Source organism: Pelophylax lessonae (assembly GCF_965119305.1).
Source record: "Pelophylax lessonae genome assembly, chromosome: 10".
Classification (NCBI taxonomy): Eukaryota; Metazoa; Chordata; class Amphibia; order Anura; family Ranidae; genus Pelophylax; species Pelophylax lessonae.
The window spans coordinates 109,951,060-109,978,837 of record NC_138777.1 but is presented as its reverse complement, the minus strand read 5'-3'; the positions used below and the strand labels follow the sequence as shown (position 1 = coordinate 109,978,837).

General features: G+C 45.2%; 1 protein-coding gene across 2 annotated transcripts in view; it reads right to left on the bottom strand.

The window, feature by feature from the left end:
* BRD7 (bromodomain containing 7) overlaps window positions 1-27,778 on the bottom strand; it is an 80,783-nt gene that overhangs the window by 32,980 nt on the left and 20,025 nt on the right. For both annotated transcript variants that reach the window (XM_082270017.1, XM_082270018.1), the window contains exons 6-8: window positions 13,387-13,531; window positions 9,944-10,054; window positions 1,843-2,021 (exon numbers count right to left, since the gene is read on the bottom strand). In XM_082270017.1, the coding sequence (XP_082126143.1) occupies window positions 1,843-2,021; window positions 9,944-10,054; window positions 13,387-13,531 (435 nt within the window). The remainder of the gene's footprint in view (window positions 1-1,842; window positions 2,022-9,943; window positions 10,055-13,386; window positions 13,532-27,778) is intronic.

The window sequence follows — 27,778 nt, the reverse complement described above, 5'->3', positions numbered from 1 at the left end:
CAAAAAAAAAAAACAGTGGTCATCAAAATACCACCAAAAGAAAGCTCTATTTGTGGGGGGGGGAATATGAATTTTGCTTGTGTACAGCGTTGCATGATTGCACAATTGTCAGGTAAAGTAACGCAGAGCCAAAAAGCAAAACATTGTCCTGGTCGTGAAGGGGGGTAAATCTTCCGGGACTGGTTGAACAGAATAAGCTTTATTAACCCTTTTCAATTAGTTACCTGTGAAAAAGATCCAATACAAAACCAATATTGATTATTTCAGTAAATGTAGTGTCTCCTTTCATAACTGGAGTGTATCCTCTGGCATTGCAATAAACCGGTCACATATACACTCACCGGCCACTTTATTAGGTACACCTGTTAAAGTGCTTGGTAACAAAATTTATAATCAGCCAATCACCTGGCAGCAACTCAATGCATTTAGACGTGGTGAAGAAGACATGCTGAAGTTCAAACTGAGCATCAGAATGGGAAATAAAGGGGATTTAAGGGACTTTGAACACGACACAGTTGGGGCCAGATGGGTGGGTCTGAGCATTTCAAAAACTGTTGATCCACTGGGATTTTCACAAACAACCATCTCTAGGGTTTACAGAGAATGGTCCAAAAAAAAGGAAAATATTCAGTGAGCGGCAGATGTGTGGATGAAAATGCCCTTTTGATGTCAGAGGTCAGAAGAATGGGCAGATTGGTTCCAGATGATAAAAAGGCAACAATAAATCAAATAACCATTCCATTCAACCAAGTTATTTAGAATACCATCTCTGAACGTACAAAACATCGATCCTTGAAGCAGATGGGCTACAGGAGCAGAAGACCACACCGGGTGTCAGCTAAGAACAGGAAACTGAGGCTACAATTTGCATAGGTTCACCAAAATTGGACAATAGAAGATTGGAAAAACGTTGCCTAGTCTGATGAGTCTCGATTTCAGCTAGGACATTCAGATGGTAGGGTAAGAATTTAGCATAAACATAAAAGCATGGATCCACCCTGCCTTGTATCAATGGTTCAGACTGGTGGTGTAATGGTGCGAGGGATATTTTCTTGGCACACTTTGGGCTCCTTAGTACCAATACCTGAGCATTGTTTAAACACCATGGCCTACCTGAGTATTTTTGCTGACCATGTCAATCCCTTTTGGACTACAGTGTATCCATCTTCTGATGGCTCCTTCCAGCAGGATAATGCACCATGTCACAAAGCGCAAACCATCAAACTGGTTTCTTAAAGAGGAAAATTAGTTCACTGTACTCCCAATGGTCTTCACAGTCACCAGATCTCAATCCAATAGAGCACCTTTGGGATGTGGTGGAACGACAGATTCACATCATGGATGTGCAGCCGATAAATCTGCAGCAATTGTGTGATGCTAGCATGTCAATATGGACCAAAATCTCTGAGGAATGATCCCAACACCTTGTTGAATCTATGCCACGAAGACTTTAGGCAGTTCTGAAGGCAAAAGGGGGTCCAACCCAGTACTAGCAAGGTGTAGGTAATAAATTGGACTGTGAGTGTAAGTAATAGAAGTCCTGGAGGTTATACGCACCTAATTGGACTTAACAGTTAGTGTGCCTACTCTATTTGCAAAATTCCTGGAATTCAGCTTTAACTCCCCTTCAACCCCCCTTCTTCATTCCTTTCTCTAGCTCCAATAGGGCATCCTGGGCTACTGATGATCTTCCAAAAGAGCACTGGAGGACAAAACATCCAGGGTAATTCAGTGCTTCAACCTATCTAGCTACCTGCGAGGAGGACTGTTCTTGTCCAGGTAATTGTGGGCATTGATATTGGCCAGGTGTGTTGCCCTAGAAGATGACCTAGACACCCATACCTTTTAAAATCTTTGACTGGTGTTTTGAAGGCAGCAAAGTCACTGGTGTCCATTGATTCTTCCTTGGGTTCTTCCATTTTTTCCACATTTCCCTTAGAATCTGGATTATCTTTGTCCTTCCCACCACTGTGAAGATCCGCCATAAACTCTATACTTTGCTTTAAACTCTGGATTCTCTCCTGTATTGAGTACCGCAGACAAACATAATCACTTCTTTAGGATACACAAGCATGAAAGTCAAAAGCTATGTTATTTGTACAGTGCATCTAAAGCCAAAATTTGTTTTTGTCAGGATTTTACTGTGGTTTGTGCCCCTGTTAAGTTAAAGTTATTGGTTTTTTTTCATTTAGCCAGTGGGCTAAAAAAAAAACAAAAAACCCCAAAACTAACAAGTTCCTTCATCCACACGAACAATATGGCAGAGGAATCCAACCTTGCACTCACAGCTGTCAAAATACACAGATCAGTGTCTGAAGTCACTGATGGAGGAGAGTTTTCCAGAATGTCCCTCCAACAGAAGTAAGTCAAAGAATTGAATGGTCAAGCGGGGATGGCTATTCACTGATTGAAATTTAGATCAGTGAATGGCAAACTTTAGGCTCACCATATACCTTTCAAACTGACCATACAATCTTTGCGCAAACAACATTAGATTTACAAATGCTGTAATATAATCTACTGTAAATATTAAGCCCCATCTAGTTTATTCAATCAATTTGTATCCAATCATGCAGGCCCTTGCTCAATGTATTTGTTATTTGTACAGACAATTGTACAGTCAGATTGCAGCATGTATGGTGACCTGTTTAGATTTATTGGCTGATTTACTAAAGGAAAATAGACTGTTCACTTTGCAAGTGAAGCTTCACCTCTCACTAAGCTCTTGAGAAAATGCCCATGCACAGTGCAAATTCACTTGCAAAGTGAACAGCATATTTGCCTTTATACTCTCCATTTGTCCTGGTGACCAAGGACATCATGACTAAAAAGAAGAAGTTTGGCTATATCTATATCATATCTGTGTTTTTGTCTTACCGTAAAATCCTTTTCTCTGATGTTCATTGACGGACACAGCGACATATCTTCATTAGTCAAATGGGTTATGCTGCGATTCCTAGGAGTAGGACACTAGGCAGAAAAGGGTTAACAAGATTAAAATAACTTTAATTACACCCATGGGGCAGTCCCAGGTGGTATACTCCCACTTCCTGCTCTAGGATTCAGTTTAGTAACAAGCAGTGTCAGAAGAATACATAACCCAACTCCACAGAGGGGGTGCTGTGTCCTGTCAATGAACATCAGAGAAAAGGATTTTACGGTAAGACAAAAATCCAGTTTTCTCTTTCGTTCATTGACGTACATTAGTCGACATTAATCTTCATTAGTCGAATGGGAAGTCCCAAAGCAGATCAGCATGAGGGGTGGTAAACAAACACAGCAAGAACTAAAATGATGTGGTGTAGTGCTGGGCTGCCTCTTTCCATAGTGTGACAGTGTGGCGCAATAAATTAGTAAATTAAATAAATAAATGAATGAATGAATATTGAATAAATGAATGAACGAAGCGTGGGGAGTGTAGTACACTAATCAATAAAAATATTTTTTGTTGAATAAATAACAATAAAAAGAAAAGTGTGAATAAAAAGTAAAAGGCGTATTAATCCGATTTCACAAGCCACTTTTTGATAGTATTTGCACTTTTGGAACAACTGCTTTGGCACCTTATTTGCATATCCATGGAATGTTTTCAGTGATTATTTAATTTATTTCATTTATGGTACATCTCATTATACAAGTCACTTATTGATAGCATATATTTGCACTATTGTTTCAGCACCTTATCTTGCATTTCCATATTATATAGATTCTGTTGTTTTTATTATGTATTCCCCTCTATAATGAATTGCATTATGATTGATTATTAGCACTTTACAGGATTGATACGCCTTTTACTTTTTATTCACACTTTTCACTTTCAGTGCTAGCCGCAGCCTCACCACCCTATATTTCTCGCTTACGCACATCTCACCCAAAAACAGCGTGAGAGCCCCTTTTCTTCATTATAAACACAGCAGGAAACAATTTCCAACAGGACTAAACATAGTTAACGTGGTAACCCAGGAGCTCAACCAGGAACAACTGGAGCTCAACTGACAAAAAAGTACACCCCCAAAGAGGACTAATCCTCTCCAACGGCGGCCTGCAAACCCTTGCAGCCAAAAGGAAGCATCCACAGATGCCAACACAATGTACGCGAATGACCAGGTGGCCCCCTTGCAAACCTGCACCACTGACGCCTGATGAAGAAAGTCCCAAGAGACACTAAGCGCCCACATAAAATGTGCCAAAACAGGGAAGGAGGATCCTGACCCTTAATGAAATAGGCCTGCAACACCGTCTGCCTATCCATCCAGAAATGGTCGCAGCAGACGCGGCCAGCCCCTAACAGAATACATCTGTAAGGACAAATAGGGAATCTGATTTTTGGAACGACTCAGTCGTCACCAGGTACACCCTGATTGCCCGAGCAACATCTAAAGAGTGTAAGGCAAGCTCTTTAACCACTTCTTACCCGCCCGCCGTCAAATGACGGCAGAGCAGTGCATCCATTGTTCTGGGACGCAGTCACATGACGGCGCACCAGAACTGCCTCTTGGGGGCACGCGGAGCGGCGATTGTGGCAGCGCCGTGTTGCTAGGACATGGCGCGACCCCGATCTTGGTAGAGAGTCAAAGACATGACTCTTTACCCATGTGATCGGGTGTGTTCAATCACAGCTGGTCACATGTAAATGAGGAAGTGCCGTTATTTGGCTCTCCTCGCCTCACACGGTTAGTGTGTGAGGCGAGGAGAGCCGATCAGCAGCTCCTCCTCACGGGGGGGCGGGGGTGGGGGGGGGGACAAGCACAGGTAATCAGGGCACTCATCAGTGCCCTGATTACAGAAAATTAAAATAAAGTGCCAATCAGTGCCCACAGTGCTCACAATCAGTGTCCACAATCAGTGCCCATAGTGCTGCTAGTCAGTGCCCATCAGTGCCTGCTTATCTAGGCACTGACTGGCAGCACTATGGGCACTGATTGTGGGCACCGATGGTGCTTCCCATCAGTGCTGCCCGTCAGTGCTACCTCAGTGCTGCCTATCAGTGCCCATCAGTGCAGCATATTAGTACCGCTGCATCGGTGCCCATAAGTGCCACTTCATCAGTGCAGCCTATCAGTGCCGCCTCATTAGCGCACATCAGTGAAGGAGAAATATTATTGATTTTCAAAATTTACTCGCAGAAAATAAGAAAAACGGAATTTTTGTAAAATCTTACCTGTAAAATTCCTTTCTCTGAGTCCTCCGACAGTCGCCGCCTCTTCATATTCGTCACATATGGGGTATTAGACTTTGCTCCGAAGGAGTAGCTAGGCAATGAATATGTTAACAATAAAGCTTTAACATATCCCACCCTCAAGGGGTGGTCCCCTCAGTCAATACCCTCCTACTTCCTGCAACCATATCTCAGTTTTAGTGGAATAGCAGTAGAGTATACATTCAAACCCCAAAAGAGGGGCGGGGGCGGCGACTGTCGGAGGACTCAGAGAAAGGAATTTTACAGGTAAGATTTTACAAAAATTCCGTTTTCTCTTACGTCCTCCGACAGTCGCCGCCTCTTCATATTCGTCACATATGGGGACGTCCCAAAGCAGTGCAAACATGAGGGGTGGGAAACGCATCCGCGCCGAAAGGCAACGCAGTCTCCACATCAAAGAAAGGAACCTTACCAAAGGAAGGAAACCAGCTGGGCAACAGCAAAAATAAGTGCTCAACAGGAGCAACAACCCAGGAAAAGACAAAAAACCAGGGGATACAAAACTTATCCCAACAGCCAGGAGTCCCCAACAAGGGACCCTAGGGAACAGCCGCACTAAGAACCTTGCGGCCAAAGGAAGCATCCGCCGATGCCTGAACATCTACTTTGTAGAATTTTGTGAAAGTGTGTACGGTCGACCAAGTCGCCGCCTTACACACCTGGGCCACAGAAGCCCCATGACGACAGGCCCAAGACGTACTCAGAGATCTAGTAGAGTGCGCCTTCACAGGCACAGGGGGAACCTTCCCCTGCAAGGCATAGGCCTGTTCAATGGTCTGCCTGATCCATTTGGCAATGGTAGAGGCGGAAGCCGCCATGCCCTTCCGAGGACCCTCTGGAAGAACAAACAAGGAGTCCGTCTTTCGAAAAGACTCAGTCGATTTAAGGTAAACCCTAATCGCCCGGACAACATCCAGAGAATGCAATCTCACCTCCTTTGGATGTTTAGGCTTCGTGACAAGCTAGACATTAAAACTGAGATATGGTTGAAGGAAGTAGGAGGGTATTGACTGAGGGGACCACCCCTTGAGGGTGGGATATGTTAAAGCTTTATTGTTAACATATTCTGTTGCCTAGCTACTCCTTCGGAGCAAAGTCTAATACCCCATATGTGACGAATATGAAGAGGCGGCGACTGTCGGAGGACGTAAGAGAAACCTTTTTTTATCTTCAAAATTTTCTGTCATTTTTCTTTTTTTTTTTTTGTAATAAATAAAAAAACCCAGGGGTGATTAAATATCACCAAAAGAAAGCTCTATTTGTGTGAACAAAAATGATACAAATTTCATATGGGTACAGTGTAGCATGACCGCACAATTGTCATTCAAAGTGTGACAGCGCTGAAAGCTGAAAAATGGCCTGGGCAGGAAGGGGGTGAAAGTGCACTGTATTGAAGTGGTTAAGGTGCTTACACTAGGACACAAGGAAAAAATAACACATGCCTTATTTAAATGAAAACCAGAGAAGACTTTTGGAAGGAACAGTTGACTAGCAGGGCCGGGGCACCACTTTATCTCCGTGAACCACCAAGTAAGGGGAACGACAAGACAAGCTGCCAGCTCCCGATACCCTACGTGCAGAAGAAAAAGCCACCAAGAAGACGACCTTCTGGGACATGTAAGCAGAGGAATCTTGTGAATATTTTCCAACAGCGGCTACTGAAGAACCGACAGCACCAAGATCCCACGAGGACAATGGAAACGCACTGAGGAAGCAAAGTTGCAACCCCTCGAACAAAGGCACGAACCACAGAAAAACTTGAAGTTGAAGGACGATGAAAGAAACCGCCAAGGCCAATCCTGGCCCTTGGTGGTACCCGAGGCAAGACGCTGCTCCACACCTCGTTGGGGGAAGGCCAAAATCGGAGTCACTGAAAAGGAGCAGGGGTGAACCCCAGGAGATTAACATCTGCAAAGTACGCTCTTCAAACGCGATGGGTCCAAAAAAGGCAAATACGTCCTCCCCCCACCGGATGGGAGCGCCCCTCCTTCAAGCCGAAGGAGCGTTTGTCTGCAGGTCTGGGAGGCCCCATCGGCTTACCAGACCAGGCCCTCATGGAACCTCTGGAGGGGATCCTTCCAGGGAAGCCCCGAACAGACGGTTCCCCACAACGGGAAGATAACATAAGGCCATCTGGAAAGTCTGCTCCGCAGACCAGCATTTTAGCCATATTGTATGCTGAAGGATCATTGCTGTCACAGACAGCCCAGAGTACGGGAGCCGCCTCCAGAGAGGCATCACAGACTAACTGCAACCCCTGGACCAAATAGTCCACCAGCTAGGCAAAAGCAGGAGGAATCTGTTCCACCTCCAGATCCTGGCGCAAAAGCTTGCCCACTCAGGAAGGTCAGGGACTGGTGAACAACGGCAAAAGGACCGAAGCGGCCACAGAAAACATGTGACGGACCAAAGTCTCAGCTCTCCCGTCAAAAGGATCTTTTAAACTGGAGACTCCTCCACCAGAAATAGGCCAGAATTATGCAGCCTGGAAACCTGGGAGTCCACCACAGGTGGGACTGCCCACGTACTCAGACACTCTTCAAGGGATACCGTCTATCGAAACGCTTAGGCACCGACATATTGCGTTTAGAACTCCACTGACTTGCGACAAATTTTGTCACAATAGGCGGAAAAAAGGGAATACCTTTGCCGCTTTAGGGGATCTGCGGGCAGCTGCATCCCCCATGTTTAAAGTTTCCTTCACTGAATTCACCAGCGCCCTAGCGTGCACAGTAAAAAGGAGAATCATCCTCACCACAGAGCACCCGAAGTGCGTAGACGCAGACCCAGTAGAGTCGCTATATGCTAAGCTCACTCTGAGAACATGACAAGCAGGGGAGGTCGCCAACCACAGTCCCGCAAGGAGATGCCTGAAGGTTAAAGGTCTGAAAAGGTCCACAAAAGGACCACCTATTAGACCTAAGTGTTGCCCACCATAAAGGACATAACCCCCTAGAAAGGGGAAGAGGGGACCCGCCGTGACGCAGACACACAGGCAGAGTACCCCCACACAATAATGGCTGCTTCACTTCTCTTAAAAAAATTGCAGGCCCCACGGCGCCCCCCGGGCAGAGGGTGGACGCCCGTTCGCTGCTCTATCACCCCGGTCAGCAGCTCGGTCAGTTTAGCCAGCAGCTCAGACAGCCAGCCGCAAGTAGGTCGCAAAGCCGTGGCCTAAATTTGGGGCCCGTTCCGGACGCGAGTCCGCCGGCAGCTCTGTTAGCTTGATCAACAGCTCAGTTAGCTCGGACAGCTTGGTCAGTCAGTCAGACTGCCAGCTCCATCAGCCACAAAGCCGTGGCCTCAATTTTTGGCCTGATCCGGCCGCGTAAGGCATACATCCATCGGCAGTACCGTCTGCTCAGCAGGGTTAGGCCCTCGGACAGCTTCTCAGGTACCCAGACAGCCATGAGTAGGCTGCAAAGCTGCGGACTAAATTTTCGGCCTGATCCAGCCACGTGAGGTGCAGACCCACTGATGAGACATCACCCCCCAGCCTATAACCACCGCAGGGAGCCCAAAGGACAACCCTGCCCCAGTCACTAACCCCCAGGAGGCTCCCATGTGTGATCCAGACAGCCTGGTCAGCAACAACCACATACACCCCCCCTTACTGGAGCAAGTGGCAAAGCCAGCTCCTACCCCACCCAGGGAGGGGGGGACGTGGGGGAAGGTTGGGGCCAAAAGACCACTGTGACTGTTAGAGGGGATGGGGGAAATGGGATGGTCAGACCCCTGGGTTCCCTTCCAAGGAGGGGCCCACGCCTACCCCGAGGGACTACAAAGGGAGAGGGACACTACTTAGCATACCATGGAACCGGGTGGGCACCTTGGAATGGGGGAGGTTGCGGGCTACAGGTACAATACAACTCAGGCCGTGACCAGGTCGCGTGCGTCCTCGCGAGGTGTTTCACTCGCAGGCCAGTCCAAGTTCAGTGGGACTATGTCGAGGCAAACCTAGTGCTGAGCGGAGGCCTGTGCGCGCTCGCTGCCCAGACTGGGGAGACCTTAAGGATCTAGAATATCCAGTCCATCGCTCAGTCCCCCAGTTGATTGTAGTTCTCACAGGAACCAAATTGATTGTAGTTCTCATAGGAACAGAAAATAATAAAAGAAGAAAAAAAGAAAAGAAAGAAAGAAAGGAAAAAAATGCCAGGACCAGAGATCCCAGCAAGGAGCTAGGTCCTTACTCCTGACTAGGCAGAAAAAACTGAATCCTAGAGCAGGAAGTGGGAGTATACCACCTGGGACTGCCCCATGGGTATAGATAAAGTTCTGTCCCACTCCTAGGAAGAGCAGCAAAACCCATTCGACTAATGAAGATATGTCGCTGTGTCCCGTCAATGAACGAAAGAGAAATTATATATATATATATATATATATATATATATATATATATATATATATATATATATATATACATATATATATATATATATATATATATATATATATATATATATATATATATATACATATACACACACACACACACACACACATATACATACATACACACACACAATTTAAAATGACACCCAATTGTAGAACAAACAATCTAAAAATCAACTTAACCCTTCACTCTTTGGACGAACCAAGTACGTCCAAAGAGCTTTAGTAGTTAAACAAACGTCATAAGCAGTATATATTTAAGTCTAGCTCTCAGCCACAGCTGCACACCTTATAAAAATTTTGGGACCCAGAATAATTTACAGGTTCGGCAATAGAAAATAAAGTCTGTACCTGACTAAGGATCCTCATTCCAGAGTTCAGCAGCTTTTTAGCAGCCTTGAAATAAATGGTTCCAGGCTTGTTGTAAATCATGGCATTGTGGCAAATTTGCTTGAAGTTTTCCTATGAAAAGCTTATAGTCAGTACATTGTAGTTTGTAGTGCAGTACCAAATGGCAACAAATTGGGACTGCTGCATAAGATACACATTAGGTTCGGAGATGGTGGTGGGTGTAAAATGGATTTCCAGGACAATGTGGACCTACTGAGTACCCATAATAGCAATATTGAACTCAGCATGACTGTCTATGTTGCAGAAAGCCTAGCATGGGACATTTTGGCACTGAAAATAAATATGAATTTTAAACGATAAGTTCACCTTTCGTAAGATGTTACACCCATATTTGGGGTGTAGCATGTAACAAGCGAACCGCCCTTTGCACCTTCCAGATTCCCCAATCTGACAGCTAGCAGGAATCTTCTAACCGTCCCTCCCCCCAGCTATCACAATGTAAAAAAAAACATGGCTGAGCGGTGCTCTGCCCGGCTGCATCACTAATTCAGTGTCCTGTGAATAGAAAACTACAAGGTCCGGCAGCCTTTGCGGCTGTTGGCTAGTAGTTTTTAATGAACTACCATGGCACTGGAGCACTGTGGTTCATTCTCTCTTCCGGTCAGATTGCATCTGCTTGCCTGTACAGATACAATCTGACACAGATATGCTGGAGACCTGCATGGCACCAGAAATGATTACAGGCTCCAAAAAAATAAACATACATACATTTTACCTGCAAAAAAACATGCTTCTAGCCTTTAAATGGAAGCACCAACCTCCCCCTCACACTTTAACAAGAACAACTTGCTACCCTAAAATTCATTAAAATTAACCCTTCACATTGAACCTGTGGCTGTGGATATAGTATACAGCCCTGGCCAAAAAAGTTTTGCAAATGAAGAACTTCATTCTGAAGCAGCAGACTTTGTGAAAACTATTGATTTGTCATTGTCAAAACCTTTGCCCAGGGCTGTATATGGATTTTGCAAAAGCATTTGACACAAGTACCCACACATGGTTAATGTGTAAGGTAAAGTCTACAGGCTTTGAAAAATCAGTTTGTAAAAGGGACAGAAAACTGTCTAAAAGACTGTACTCCGAGATTAGTGGTTAATGAGTTATCAGTGGTAAAAGTACCATTTCAGTGTTTGCAGATGACAATAACGCCCTTACAGGAGGTATCTAACTGACAAGCCAAACTCAATGCACTGTTTAATTTAGCAACTGTGTGGCAAATGAGGTTTAATGCTGATAAATGTAAAGTTATGCACTTGGGGACTAAGAATATGCATGCATATTACATACTAGAGGGAGTACAACTGAAGGATCAATGGCAGAGAAGGATCTGGCTGTTCTGGTAGATCATGGGCTTAACCACTTAAGCCCCAGCCCTATTTCGGACACTTTTTGTTTACAAGTTAAAACCAGTATTTTTTCCTAGAAAACTACTTAGAACCCCCAAACATTATGTATATTTTTTTAGCAAAGACTCTGGAGAATAAAATGTCGGTCATTGCAAAACTTTTTGTCAAGCGGTATTTGCGCAGCGGTCTTTAAAACGCCATTTTTTTGGAAAAAAATTGAAAAAAATCACATTTCACTGCATTTAAAAAATACTAAACAGTAAAGTTAGCCCATTTTTTTGTATATTGTGAAAGATGATGTCACGCCGAGTAAATAGATACCCAACATGTTACGGTTTAAAATTGCGCCCCCCTGTGGGATGGCGATAAACTACGGTCAATAGAGATCTCAATCTGCGACGTTTTAATTTATTTAACGGTTACCAGTTTAGAGGTAGAGTGTAGCTCTTTTTTTTAAATTATTGCGCACGCTCTGGCGATCGCGGCGATACCTCACATGTGGGGTTTGAACAGCGATTTAATTCGCGGCTCGACTTGCGTATACGTTTTTTTTGTGCGCGAGCTAACGGTGACGGGGGCGGCGAAATTTTTTTTATTTATTTTTTTTAAACTTTATTACAGGTTTTTTAAAAAAAAAAAAATCTGATCACTTTTATTGCTGTCACAAGCAATGTAAACATCCCTTGTGACAGCAATATGTGTGACAGGTACACTTTATGGAGGGATCGAGGGTCTAAAAGACCCTAGACCCCTCCACTACACTTCCCTGTATGCAAAACGCCGAAAACGGCATTTTTGCATACAGCTGTTTTTTAAATTTGCCGCCTTTTGCAGCACAGTAACCCGGAAGGGACGTCATGGACGGCGCCTCCGGGTTACGTCATCGGAGCCCCGATCGATGCCGTTTCCGGCATTCATCGGGACTCCATCCAGCCGGCGGACGTGCCGGCTGGGTGCTCGGGGCTCCCGGTGGGACGGGAGCCCCGGGCAAAGCCACGGAAGGCGGCGGGAGGGGGGGGGGTGGTAAGTGGTTAATATTGGCATGCAATGCCAAGCTGCAGTTTCAGAAGTGAGCAAAATCCTTTCTTGCATTAAGAATTATAGACTCCACAGAGAGATAGCACTTTACCCCTGTATAAATCATTAGTAAGACCTCATCTAGAATACGCAGTTCAGTTTTGGAATCCAGTTCACAAAAAGGATATTGTGGAACTGGAGAAAATGCAGAGAAGGGCATGCAAACTCAGCTGTGAGGAAAGATTAGAGGAACTGACTTTATGCTCTCTTGAGAAGAGGAGAATAAGGGGGGATATAATCAACAGGTATAAAAACACATAAGCGGTCCATGTAGTGAATGTGCTATTGAGTTATTCACTTTAAGGTCATTACAGAGGACAAGGGGGCACTCTTTACATCTGCAGGAAAAGAGATTTAATGTCCAAATATGGAAAGGTTTCTTCACAGTAGGATCTGTGAAATAAGACTCCCTCGAGCTGGTTCTGGCCAGCTCAATAGATTGTTTTAAAAAAGGCCTGGATTCTTTCCTAAATGCACAAAATATAACTGGATACTAATATTTATTAAAGTTGTTCCAGGTGATATCCGATTACCTGTTGGGGGTTCAGGAAGGACCCCCCCGCACTGGAGCAAATTGGGTCATGCTTTTTTTTGCCTTCCTCTCGATCAACCGTGGATTTTGGATTATGTATATGGAGGTTTTGAATTTGTAGGTGTGCGTTTTTTTTCCTCTGTTGGTTGAACTGGAGGGACTTGTCTATTTTTCAAATAGACTATGCAACATTGGTCTGATTTACGAAGGGTGTATGCCAATGAACCATTAGGAGCTTCTCTTACAGTCCTCCATGTTACGCGATAATGTAATGCTGGGGTTCAGTGCAGGCATAACACTGCTCCATCTGCCTGGCAACTTTATTTAAATGATGAGATCAACTGTTCTACACACAAAAAGTTTATATATTCTCATTCAGTGGAGACTTTTCATGACAACCACCTATAAATATTGTGACCTTTCCATACCTTGAGTTCTTCTATTGACTCATATGCATTGTTCCTAATCTTTTCCTTTATTGTGCTGAAGTCCATTGGGTGTTTAATAATCATTGAGTAACCAGGAGCAATAAAATCTGTAACCGGGAATGCAAAAAAAGAGCTGGGGTCCTTTCTGTGTGAATTAAAAAAATAAAGATTAAATATATATATATATACACAATAGTTAGAGTGAGTTTTCATAGGTGTAAATACAAAAAATAAAGACACTTTGTAAAGTGCATTAAACAGAAGAAATCAGAATAAAAAAGGTACTGTACTTTATTTAGTAAATTAGGAATTCTGACTATCTGCTGTATGTGGTACTGGATTTTGCTCACTGCTTTCTTCCTTCCTGAATAACCCATGTGGGACTATATAAAGTTTAGAAACAAATTTAAAATATCCCTGGGCATGTTACAAATTTACCCACAAAGCTTCCTCTCCCCCTCTAGAACATGCCCCAGCTTTATTTTTCTTCTTTATTCATTTATTTTTCCTGTTTCTGTACTGAGAAAGAGCTCCTATTACTGCCCGTGACATCATCACCAGGCTTGTAGAATTCTTGCAAGGGCAGCTGGCTGAGAGGTCAAGTTCCTACCAATGTAGGCAAGCTCCTTGATCTACATCTCCCAAGCACATTTTCCATAGACAGTATGAGCAGATTCTTAGGCCCCTTTTACACATACAGTCAGTCCATTCGTCCATTTTTCATCCATCTGTTGATGCATGAAAAAACGGACATAAATGCATTCCTATGGAAAAAACGTGTGTAAATGGATGATCATTCATTTACATTTGTTTTCATCTGTTTCCGTCAACATGATGAAAAACAGAGGACAATGGATAAAAAAAAAAAAAAAACGGATGACAAAGGACGAAAAACTGATGTGAAACTGATATTGACTAAAAAAAAAAAAAAAAAAAAAAAAAAAAAAAAAAAAGACGGATGACAAAAAACTGACAACTGATGAAATGAACGTATGTGTGAAAGGGGCCTTCGAAGACAAACCAGCAGTATTATTTTGTTGGGGAAAAAAAATAAAAATATAATTTTTTGCACTTGGAGTGGGACAGGGAAGGGTGGGGTAAAAGCAGAGTATTTATAAGCAAGCAAGGCTGACAACGCTAGTTGGGATTTCAAAACACAGAAAAGACACCTAATTGCTAGCCACACAGGTTAGGAGCACATTAGATTTTTGGCCAAAAAAATGGTATTTTTCTGTTCTTACTGCATTTTTAGAAAGATAAAACATGGGAAAAGGCGCATGTACAAGGGTTCTTTAAAAAGTTTCTGCAGTTTTCTTTAAACTCTGGGGACCTCCCCCCCTAACCCCCAAAAGGGAGAGGGGGCAGGGAGAAAACGGGCTGATGAGGCGGTGAAGGGCTAACACTGACTGGTGTATCAACGGCTTTTACAGGCACGCTGAGGGGGGGGGAATGCCTGATATCCTCCTTGGGCGGATGTATGACGTTCACTTGTTATATGGATAAAGGGGACTTTATGTGCAATATTTCCCATGGATTGGGGTCTAACACTATCCATTGTAATACACGCATTTCTGGTCGTAGGTGAGGAAAGTTGGGAGGCTCAATCTCTTGTTTTGGTCTTTTATAATAAGAGGGCATACATCAGCCTATCATTGCTCTGTCTCCCTATATATTGGGGTTTCATAAATTCTGACCGTTTTGATACGGTATATGGACATCTGATGGGGTTTTGATTTTCAATTTCCGGGTTATCATCCTTTTGGGGTATTTAAGTGGTGTTAATTCTTTGTACCTGGATCCTGAAGAAGCCCCTTAATCAGGTGAAACGCATCGATCCAGAATTATCCCCATCACATGTACCCCACTATGTTAAGTTGGATACATTTTAAGAAATCGTGTACTGTGTTGTCTTGTCTATTTTTAACATTTGATGTACCAATAAAAGCTATTTTGTTGATTTTAGATAGTTGTAGATTTATGCCTGGCACCAACTAACCTAACCTATTTTTTCCATGCCTTATCTCTCTTTTGGGGGTTGGGGGGGGGGGGGTTTTCCACTTTTTAATACATAATTTTTGGGGGGTAGTGCCTAGGCATTATATTATGTCTCTTGTTCCCCAATACAGAATCATCCCCTCATCTTCCCTATAACTTCTTTAAACTTTATTACAAATAAAAAAAACTTTTTTTGAAAACCCCTCCTATTTTAGAGACATAAAAAAAAAAACACACACAACACTGGATTTTTGTAAGAACTTACCGTAAAATCTTTTTCTCTGAACTTCATCGACAGACGCAGCTCCATCTTTTCAGAGACTATAGGGTTATGCTCCTCCAATCAGGAATAGGCACTAGGCAGGAAAAAAAAAAAAACTTAACTATGCCTATGCAGCTGTCCCAGCAGGCACAATCCCACACACTCTGCTATCAGCACCAGTTTAGTTGCAAGCAGTGTTTAGAATACATAAAAACCCCATTCACTCAGAACAAGAGGCGAGGGGGGGGGGGGGTGCTGGCTGCGTCTGTCGATGAACTTCAGAGAAAAGGATTTTACAGTAAGTTCTTACAAAAAATCCAGTTCTCTATATCGTTCATCGACAGACGCAGCTCCATCTCTTCAGAGACTATAGGGATGTCCCAAAGCAGTATATTCACGAGGGGTGGGAAGACAACACAAAGAAGCCATTATTCACCAAAGGCTAAAAACTGAGCTCCATGTTATCTGGTCGGCTAAACCAGGAACAACAGGAGCTCACCCAGCTAAAACATACACCCTCAAAGAGAAACAAAAAAAGATTCTCTTCAAACAGCAGCCTGCAAAACCTTGTGGCCAAAAGGAAGCATCCGAAGATGCCAACACATCAACCTTGTAGAGTTTTGTGAAAGTATGCACAGATGACCAAGTTGCCGCCCTGCACACTTGCAGCACTGACGCCTGATGGTGAAAACCCTAAGAGGCACTCAGCGCCCTAGTAGAATTCGCCTTCACAGGAAAAGGAGGAACCTGACCTTCAGTGAATAAGCCTGAACAACCGTCTGCCTGATCCATCTGGATATGGTTGCAGCAGACACAGCCAATCCTTTTCAAGGTCCTTCGGTAAAGGACAAAGAGTCCAATTTCCTGAAAGATGCAGTAGCCGCCAGGTCAACTCTAATTGCCCGAAACACATCCAAAAAATGCAAGGCAATTTCCTTAGGATGCTTGGGCTTAGGAGAGACTGAAGGCAGCACAATGTCTTCATTCAAATGGAAAATCAGAAACCACTTTAGTAAGAAACGACTGATTAGGTCGAAGTACCACTTTATCTCTGTGTACCACCAGATAAGGTGAGCGGCCCAACAACACCACTAATTCAGACACTCTGCGAGCAGAAGTGATAGCCACCAAGAAGGCAACCTTCTGGGGCAATGAAAGCAGAGAAATTGCCCAAATGGTCTCAAAAGTAAGGCTTTTGAAGAACAGACAACACCAAAACTGAGATCCCACGGCAGTAGCGAGGACCGTCTCAGAGGTGCCATATGGCGCACTCCCTGTATGAAGGTACCAATCAAGGCATGCATAGCTAACGGGCGTTGGAAATATATAGCCAAAGCCGACACTTGGCCTTTGATAGTGCCCAAAGCAAACCTTTGTTCAACCCCTTTCTGCAGGAAGGCCAAAACACTTGCGGTCGAAAACAAGCGAGGGTGCACCTTCAACGACTCACACCATGAAATGTACGATTTTCATGTACGATGATAGATCTTCCTGGAGATCAACTTCCTAGCCTTCAAAAGCATAGTAATCACAGAATTAGAAAGACCTCTATCTCTTAACACCTGGCATTCGACAGCCATGCCGTTAAATCAAGCGACTGTAAAGCAGGATGGAAGATCGGGCATTGAGACAGCAGATATTCCCTGAGCGGAAGTCTCCAAAGAGCATCGGCGACCAATCTTACCAGGTCCGCGTACCAAGACCGGCGAGGCCAGTCTGGAGCCACCAGAATGACTGGAATCCCTTCCACCTCTATCCTGCGGAGAAGCCTCGGCAGGAGTTTCAGCGGAGGGAACGCATAGGTCAGCCGATACTGACCGCAAGGAGCCAATAGTGCATCTGTGGCGTCGGCTAGAGGATCTCGAGACCTGGCTACGAACCTCTGCACCTTCTTGTTGAGACGGGAAGCAAACAGTTCAACCTCGGGAGTCCCCCACCGGACACACACAGGTGAAGAAACACCTCCAGATGGAGGGATCATTCCCCTTGATCCAGCACCTGACAACTCCGCAGGAAATCTGCTTGCCAGTTGTCTACACCTGGGATGTGCACAACAAACTTTTCCACCCAGGCCAGAATCTCGGCCACCTCCCTGGCCGTGGTATTGTCTGACTGAATCCTAACAGGACAATCTTGCAGACGAGTCATCCAGTGGCTCCAAATCAAGTTATCGGCAGTTTTTTGTTCTCTTCCACTGTCCAGGTTCCCTGGGCACAGAACTTCCCCAGTAACCCGCCCCAGCCCGACAGGCTGGCGTATGTGGTCGCCACCGTCCGAAACAACGGGAGGAAGGACTTGCCCTGGCACAGTGCTGGAGAATGGAGCCACCATAACCAAGCAGATCTGGTGTTGTGACTCAATCGAATCAAAGTGTCCAAGGACTTTGGATCCTTGTTCCATTTTACAAGAATCTCTCTTTGCAATGGTCTGGTATGGAACTGAGCAAACGGAAACGCCTCAAAAAGGTTGATATCATCAGACCCAAGGCCCTCATGCAAGTCCGCAGCGAGGACAGACTGTTCTTCAACACCACCCGGATCACCCCCCCTGCAACTTCTGAAGCTTGTGTGGGGGAAGAAAGACCCTCGCCAAAGCTGAATCCAGAGTCAGGCCCAGATAATCCAGTCTCAAGGCAGTTATCAGGGCGGATTTATTCAAATTGATGTTCCAACCGAACTTCTGTAGGGAGCCGAGAGTGATCGTCAGGTCGCTCATCAGGGCTGAATGGGAGTCTGCTCTCAACAGGAGATTGTCCAGATAACCCAGTACCGCAATCCCCGTTAGCGCAACAATGCCAACACCGGGGCCAGTACTTTGGTAAATACCCTGGGAGCAGAGGCTAGACCAAAGGGTAATGCCACAAATTGAGAATGCTCTTCTGCTATGGCAAAATGAAGAAACTGCTGGTGTCCAGCGTACATATAAAAAAAGCAAAGGGTAGTGCGCTATTCAGATGTGTGATGAAGCTAAAATAATAATATGATAAACCAAGAAGTGTAATAGAAAGAAACGATGTGTAGATATGCGTCCTTGATATCTATGGAAACTAAAAAGTCTCCCTGGTGTAGTGAAGCCACCACCGTGTGAATGGATTCCAAATAAAACCTCTGAACCCACACAAAGAGGTTCAGAGCCTTGAGATCCAGAATGGGACGCAATTTGCCCTCTTTCCGAGGCACAGTAACGAGGTTTGAATAAAAACGTTCCTGAGAGGGAACTGGCACAATCACCCTTTGCAACAGCAGATCTTGTACCGTCTCCCATAAATCCCTTAAGTGATCTGGAGATAGGCGCAGATTGGACGGAAAGAACCTTTCCGATATACGAGACTGGAATTCGATCATGTACCCTGATCGGATCCGTTCCTGAACCCATTTGTCCTGAATCAAGGAAGTCCAAGGTTCCGGAAAGAAGCGAAGATGTCCCCCGCACCTCAGAAGCGGGTGAGAGCACCCCTTAATGCAGACAAGGATTTGTCTGCAGATCCGGACTGGCCAGTCTTTGATTTACCCGACCATGGTTTCTTGGAACCCCCAGAAGACCTGAACGGCTTTCCTTTGTCTTGCAACCCCGGAGGTACGAAAAAATGGATTTTTGTAAGATCTTACCGTAAAATCCTTTTCTCTTAGCTCATTGACAGACATAGTCCTCTTTGATTCATATCAATTGGGTTATACTGCCCTCTACAGGAGTAGGACACTAGGCAGAAAAAAAAACGTTCTGGCTCCACCTTAGGGGCAGTCCCAGAGGGTATATCCTCTCTCTCTCTGCTACAGGATGTTAGTTATGTCACAAAGCAGTGTCAGAGAATTTAACCCAACCCAACTCAAAAGTAGAGGGGCGGGTACTACGTCTGTCAATGAGCTAAGAGAAAAGGATTTTACGGTAAGATCTTACAAAAATCCATTTTTCTCTGTCGCTCATTGACAGACGTAGTCCTCTTTGATTCATATCAATTGGGACGTCCCAAAGCAGTGCCACAAATGAGGGGTGGGATTAACGGAAATCAAAATCCAATCTAGAAGGCCCAACCGGTGCCAACTAGGATTTTTAGTTGAGTCTCATCCCTTTTGTCTGATGAGCCTTTAAAACTTCAACAGAAAAAAACCCTCGAGGTAGACCATCGGTCTCCTCAAATTGCGGCCTGCAGAACCTTGCGGCCAAAAGAGGCATCTGACGATGCCATCACATCAACTTTATAGAATTTTGCAAAGGTATGCACTGACGACCAAGTAGCCGCCTTGCAAACCTGAAGCACTGACGCCTGATGGCGAAAGGCCCATGACGCACTAAGCGCCCGAGTGGAGTGCGCCTTAACAGGGAACGGGGGCTCCCGACCCTTAATAGAATAAGCCTGTACCACCGTCTGTCTAATCCATTTGGAGATAGTCGCGGCAGATGCAGGCAACCCCTTTTTGGGGCCATCCGTGATCACAAAAAGTGAATCCGTCTTGCGAAACGAGTCCGTCGTTTTCAAGTATACCCTGATCGCCCGAACCACATCCAAGGAGTGTAAAGCAAACTCCCGATGATGGCTGGGCTTAGGACACAGGGAAGGTAATACAATATCCTCATTCAGATGAAATTCTGAAACCACTTTAGGAAGGAAGGATGGATTCGGACGAAGAACCACCTTATCCCTATGAACCACCAGATATGGGGAACGACAGGATAATGCGGCCAGTTCTGACACCCTGCGTGCAGAAGTGATGGCCACCAAGAAGGCCACCTTCTGGGATAACGTAAGCAAGGGAATCTCCCTAATATCTTCAAAGGGAGGTTTCTGAAGAACCGACAACACCAAATTAAGATCCCAGGGTGGTAAAGGCGCACGCACTGGCGGAGCCAGGTGTCGCACCCCCTGGATGAAATTCCGCACCAAGGAATGAGTAGCTAAAGGCTTTTGAAAGAAAGAAATAGCAATTACTGGTCTGAAAGCTGACCCAATCAGGGAAAAGATGGCGCGAGACACAGCTTCTACCTTACGATCCACTGGATCCTTGAAGGACGGAGCATCCTCCAATGGGATAACCGTAGCTTTGTTCAATCTGGAAATTGGAGAATCCACCCCAGGTGGTACTGTCCATTTTTTGAGGAGAGATTCCTCGAACGGATAACGCCTAATAATGCGTTTGGAAATAGCAGGGGTTCGTTTAGGATGACCCCATTCTTCCTTAATTACATTACCAAAACATTTGGGCAAGGGAAATACTTTCGCCATTTTGGTCCGTTTATTAGTACCAAAAGGGATCTCAGTCTCAGCTACTTCCGACGGTGTAACCTGCAGTCCTAAGGTTTCTCGGACAGATACAATTAGTGCGTTCACCAACGCTTCCTCTCTGGCTATGGTAGATGCCGAAACATCCTCCTCACTGTCTGAAGAGACGGTACCCGAGACACAAGCCCCAGATGAGGGCCCTGCACCTGCAGTGACAGGCTCAGACTCTGAATCTGAAGTTTCAGATGAAATAGGGGTAGGCGGGGGTCGCTTCATTGCCCCCCGTCCCCGACAGGCCACTTCCACCCGGGATACAAAAGACTCCAAAACGGCTGATAATGCATCAATAGTAAGTGGGGAACTGGAGGGTCCTGCAGCCACCTCGAGGGGATCAGGTGGAGATACATGCGTGGCAGGGTCCATGTTAATCCAGTACACTTTGCCAGTAAAAAATCTGAAAAATAAAAATATCTTTTTTTCTTTTTTTTTTATCTGTAATCCCCCAGCGCAATAGCGCCCCTCAGCGTACCTGCTTCTTGGACCCCCACAGAGAGAGAGAGACCCCAAGGGCTCACCACCTGATGCAGAGAAGTTCCTATCAAACTGCTGTCAGCGTTGTCCTATACAGACTGGGAAGTCCTGTACTAGCTTTCCCGGGTAAAAGGAAGTGGCTCCGCCCCCTTTGCACGCCTTCCGGCGCTCCCAGCTACTCGAGGTAGGCTGGGCACATCAAACATGGCCGCCCCCATGCAGGAGACACCAGGCTACGGCAAGATGGCGGCCTCTGTAGACAATGCAGCGTGCGGTCTACAGCAAAATGGCGGCGGACTGCCGATCTAGTGTGGTTCCTCCGGAAGATTGCCACGGCCGGCGAACGGCTATGAGCGGCTGGCGGCGGCCTGTAAGTGCGGCCTGCGGGAGTATGGCGCCTCTGTATCCTTAGTATAAGGTAGGTGCTTTGCCTCCTAACTAATTGCCAGCATCTTATATTTCAATATAGTCAATCTAAACCAGGCTTCCTTGGAGACCAAGTCTGCTGGAGAAACCAAGGCTGCTGGAGTGTCAGCTCCCAAACCAAGCCTGCTGGAGTGTCAGCTCCCAAACCAAGTTTGCTGGAGTGTCAGCTCCCAAACCAAGCCTGCTGGAGCGTCAGCTCCCAATCAAATCACACTATCACAGAGAGATATGTGCACATGTCATAGGCTAAAGGGGGAACCTTAATGCAAAAAGGGTCCGACCACACACAGAGGGGCCCGTATCCCAATAAACCCCACAGGGGGGAAGGGGGAACATCTACTCACCATACCGGAACTGACGGGCACCCTCCTTTTAACAGAACCCCTCTCCACCGAGGTGGGGGCTGTCGACCAATCCGGACGCCGTGACTCTGCTGGTTCTTGGCGTCCAAGCGAGACGTTTAACTCGCAGGGTCAGTCCCCGTCCAGTGGGACTATGTCGCGGCCGACCCAGCACGGAGCTATGGCCTGCACGCGCTCGTAGGCTGAACCGGGGTGACCACTGGATCTCAACATCCAGCCCGTCGCCCGGCTCCAGCATACTTACTTGAATGTGTCGCGGCCAACCCAGCACGGAGCTATGGCCTGCGCGCGCTCGTAGGCCGGCTGGGGTGACCACTGGATCTCAACATCCAGCCCGTCGCCCAGATCCGGCGTGATTTGCTTGAAGATCTCACAGGAAAACTGGAGAAAACAACTACCTAAAAAAGGAAAAAAATTTTCTAAAAAAATCTTGCCAGGACCAAAGATCCCAGCAAGGAACTTAGGTCCTTACTCCTGACTAGACAGAAAAAAACTAACATCCTGTAGCAGAGAGAGAGAGAGGATATACCCTCTGGGACTGCCCCTAAGGTGGAGCCAGAATGTTTTTTTCTGCCTAGTGTCCTACTCCTGTAGAGGGCAGTATAACCCAATTGATATGAATCAAAGAGGACTACGTCTGTCAATGAGCGACAGAGAAAAGCCGCTTATGAGCAGTAAAAGAAGGCCCCCGCCTAAGACGTGGCACTTTACCCTTAGAGGATTGGGGGAAAGAGCCTTTCCCCTGTGAAGGGAAGATCAGTCAAGGCCTTTTTGGTGGCCTGGTCAGCAGACCAGCTTTTTAGCCACACCATGTGCCTAATAGCAATCCCCACTGCCGAAGCCCTGGCCACCAATGGAACTGAATCAAGGGACGTATCACACATAAACACCAATGCTTGAGCCAACTGGTCCAGTAGTTCCAGCACTGCAGGAGGGAGATCTGTTCAGCTTCCAAGTTACTTTTAAGTAACTTCACCCATTCAGTAGCTGTCTGTGCCACCAGAATGTTCACAAAAAGGTAGTCTTTATAATGGACCCTGTTATCACGTGGAGATGGAAGGACGAGGTCTCCACCCATCTGTCCACTGGGTCCATGTCGGTGACTCTTCCACCAGTACCAGAGTCACTTTATTTAAGCTGGAAACCAGGTGATCAACCTTCTGCGATACAGTCCACCTAGTAGACACTGCCTCCGCAAAGGGGTAACAGCGTGCAAAGCGCTTGGGCACCACAAGCATATATATGCTTAATGCGCCGCCATGGTTCATCCACAATATGGTGAAACAAATCTGGACAAGGGAACACCTTGCCCAATTTACGGGAGCCAAAAGACATCTGCGTACCCGGGTCTGTGGAGTCATCAGCCAATTTAAAGTTTCCCGCACTGAAACTATAAGGGCTTCCACCAATGCGTGTTCCCGCGCGGCGGCTAGGGACAACAGGTCCTCTTCACCATCAGAATGCAAAGACACCGACCCCTCAGGGTGGGCTATGTCTGCAGCAGTCACATCTGCCTCAGAGTCCGAGGACCCCGCTGATGGAGGCAAAAGGTGTTTGCGGCTGGCAACACTTGAAATGACAAAATCCACCTTAGTCATCAATTTTGCAAAAAAACTGCACTTATCCTGGGACTCCATGTTACACTGATTGTAAAATTAAGGCAGTGTCCCTTTAAGAACCGCCAAAATGCGATCCCACCGCAATTACAGTGGACCCTCAATCCCTGACTAATAGAACTAATAGCAGAGTAGATGAGGAAAAAAACGACTGAGAACCCCAGAAATAAAATGTTACCAGACCGTTCAGGAGACTGTCAGCATGTGCTTATGCAAAACGAAAGTGACACTGACTGCACAGGAAGAGGAAAAAGAAACTCTGCCTCTACATTTAAAAAAGCCATGCCGCACGCCTGTCCAGCTTGTGGACCTCAGGAAAATGGCCGCTCAAAGCATTCACAATGGGGAACTAAAGAAAATGGCTGCCCATGTAATACAATGGGAAAAGAAACATACATGATCCACAGCAAAATGGCGGCCCCCACTGTGCAACATGCGGTCTCCACGACCCCTAAAAAACAGTAGTCAGTCATCGGAAGGGCCCCAAACAAGGACCCCATCAGGACAAGCCACCCCACCAGCACCACAACGGCTGCAATTTTACCGCCCCCCCCCCCCCCCAACGCTAGGGATAAGGGATTGCTGAGGGGAATACAGGCTCAGTCCTCCGAGAGGCCAGGGGAACGGAAGGAGCCCCTTGGGTCCGACTATTCCAGGGGGGGCCTTCGTCCACCCAGAGACCTTCAGAGGTTTTGGGGGGGACAATCTACTCACCCTACCATGCTACCAGGTGGGTGCCACACTGAAACAGAACAGCTCCCACCCGGGATGGGGGGGGGGGGGGTGCTGTCAGCCAGGGGGAAGCTGCGACTTCCAGGTCCCAGCGAGACAGTCCACTTGCAGACTCGTCCCCATCAGACGGGGCACAGTCGTGGCGAGGCCTAGTTCTGGATTTTAACCTGCTCATGCTTGCTGGCCAGGCTGGGAGACCTTAAGGATCTAGATTATCCAGTGCAAAACCACAGCCGGCTGTTGCTTGTAGTTCCTCTGGATCTTGGTCCGTCAGTAACTAACTTGTGCAAAAAAAATACCAACTAACACAAATTTCCCTGTTAAAAGCTAAGACCGAAGTCTCAACAGGGAGCTGGGTCCTATTCCTAAAACTAGGCAGAAACAAAGGAATGCTGATAGCAGAGTGTGTGGGGTTATGCCTGCAGGGACAGCCCCATAGGCATGGTTAAGCTTTTTTCCTGCCTAGTGCCGATTCCTGATTGGAGGAGCATAACCCTATAGTCTCCAAAGAGATGGCGCTGCATCTGTCGATGAACGATAGAGAAATGTATTTATTTTTATTTATATTTTTTACCTCTATATGCTTTCGATATTTGCAGGGGCTATTTTCACAGACCAAAGCAATGAAAATGGTTTAGCCCAGTGCATATCCCATTTCTCAAGGCATATGCAATAATTTTTTCATTCTGTGATAACTGCACTTATGTTGGATTGAGAAGACGGACAACAGCACATCGCTTATGTACCGCAAGAAGCATGTGTATTCTTACATAAATGTGTGCTCTGCATTTCTTCCAGATTTGTGCAGTATTGCAGAGTGTGAAATCGGATTTGCTTCTGTATAGAAGGCCAGTCTGCTGTTCTCTCTACTTGTGCAGGGTGACTGGTCTTGCATGTGCTCTCCTGTATTTTTCTGTTGATAGGAGTTTTGCCCCCCCCCCCCCCACCCCACCCCATAGCTCAGCTCTCTACATGCAGCACAAGGTTGATGTCACTGATACTTTTACAAGATAATAGCTGGATTTGAAAAAGCATTTGGTGAACATACAGTGGATTTACAGTGGGTATAGAAAAGAGTCACATTTTGTTGCTTTGCAGCCTGAAATGAAGACAGACACCGTTTTTGTTTTATCCAGTTGTATTTACTCAGTGCAACAAATTATCCAAGTGAAAGATAGATCAACAAGTCAGAAAAAAAATTCAAAAACAGAAAAAATTCAAAAACAGAATCACTGAATTGGAAAAAGGGTCCCCCCCCCTTATGTCAATATTTTGTTGAACCACCTTTTGCTTTAATTACAGCTTTTAGTCTGTTGGGATGTGTCTATACTAACTTTTCACATCTAGACTTTGCAATATTTACCCAATCTTCTTTGCAGAACTGCTCAAGTTCAGTTAAATTTGATGGTGACTGTTTGTGGACTACAGTCCTCAAGTCATTCCACAGATTTACAATGGGGTTTAAGTCTGGGCTCTGACTAGGCCATGCAGGGACATTCACATTTTTCCTTCAACCGCTGTGTGGTAATTTTTCTGTGTGCTTCGAGTCATTATGTTGAAAAGTAAACCTTCTCATTGACAAATTTCTGGCAGAGGGCAGCAGATTTTCCTCAAGAAGTATATGGTATTTTGCCCCATCCATTTTTCTTCTATCATAACAAGTGCTCTAGTCCCTGCTACAGAGGAACACCCCAGTAATGGAATATTACCACCTGCTTTACTTTAGGAATGGTGTTATTTGGATGGTGAGCTGTATTGGATTTCCACCACACACATAGTTTGGTGTTGAGGCCAAATATTTTAATTTTAGTCTCATCTGAGACTCAAAATATTTACAGTGCATGCAGCCGACGACATCATCGGCGCATGCGCTTTTTTTTTTTTTTTTGCATTCATCTCCTGCCTTGTACCTATCCACAACTTTATCCCGGAGATCTTTTGACAGCACCTTGCCACCGGTTGAAGATGGTTTGCTTCAATTGCACTACCAGGGACTGAAATGCTCATGGAAAGCTCTTTTCATGCTAAGCTAATCCAAATGAACACAGCTCATCACTGGTAAAGGGCAAATGGCTTTGCATGCCATTGAGAAGAGGATTATCTACACCTAATTGAGTGTACAAATCATTTTTAGGAGGGGGTGATTCTTTTTTCAACTCAGTGATTCCATTTTTGAATTTGTTTTATTTTTTTATGACATGTTGGTGTTCTAGCTTTCACCTGGATGTTTCTAAGTTGCACAATACATATGGATAAAACAAAACATGTGTGTCTTCATCTCGGGATGCAAAGCAACAAAATGTGATTATTTTAAAGGAGGGGGGGGGGGGATTCTTTTCTATACCTACTGTATATCCTTTGAGGCTATTTGATAACTTATTTAACATTTTTGTGCTCAGAATTCAGTTTTAAAGAAAGAGTGGCAAAGCAGGCCCCATGTGTTCGTATCACAAGCATTGATCAACTGCTACACCTACAATTCTCTCTTGCAAACTTCCAAACATCTTGGTTAGCAATGCTTTACCATTTCACCTTGTCCAACCAAGTACATACTGTATATTCAGTATTGCTAAAGTCCAGCTTGGATCCTATCATGTTACAACAATAGTTATGGCCTTCAAAGTGAACCAGTTACTTTGCCTATTCAATACAGATCTGTAACATTTGATAATGAATATAGTGAATAATATGATTGCATGCAGTATCATTTACACTTGCATTCATATGAGAAAGCAAATTGAGAAAATGTACTTCAATACAAAAAAAAAAACAACAACAACAAAAACAAAATTATGTTTTCACTCAAGACACATTTTTCTAATTTGATTCAATATAAATCTGATCTCTCACTCAACACCTGGCTTAAGAAGGCCTCAAGTCTTTAGGATATTCACTGTATCCTTCTGAATCAATACTACAAACCAGTGATTTTGCGTTAAGTATACTTTTGACCACTAGAGGGCATAACAGGCTTAAAAAAAAAATAAAGCTGTAGATCTGATACAGATGCGTTTCTGCATGTGTGTTTTAACGCGTTTTTTGGATGCATTAAAGATGCTTTTTTGTTCCCCCCACTGGTGCGTTTTTGATACATTTTTTATGCTTTTTACCGTGTTGCACTGATATGAACTATGCAATTGAAACCCATGTCACCTACCTTCCATGTGTTCTTGATGCAGGAAGAAAAAAAAACAAAAAAAAAAACACTAGGGCGTGAGGTGTGAATGGGCCCTTAGAGTGAACATTGTAT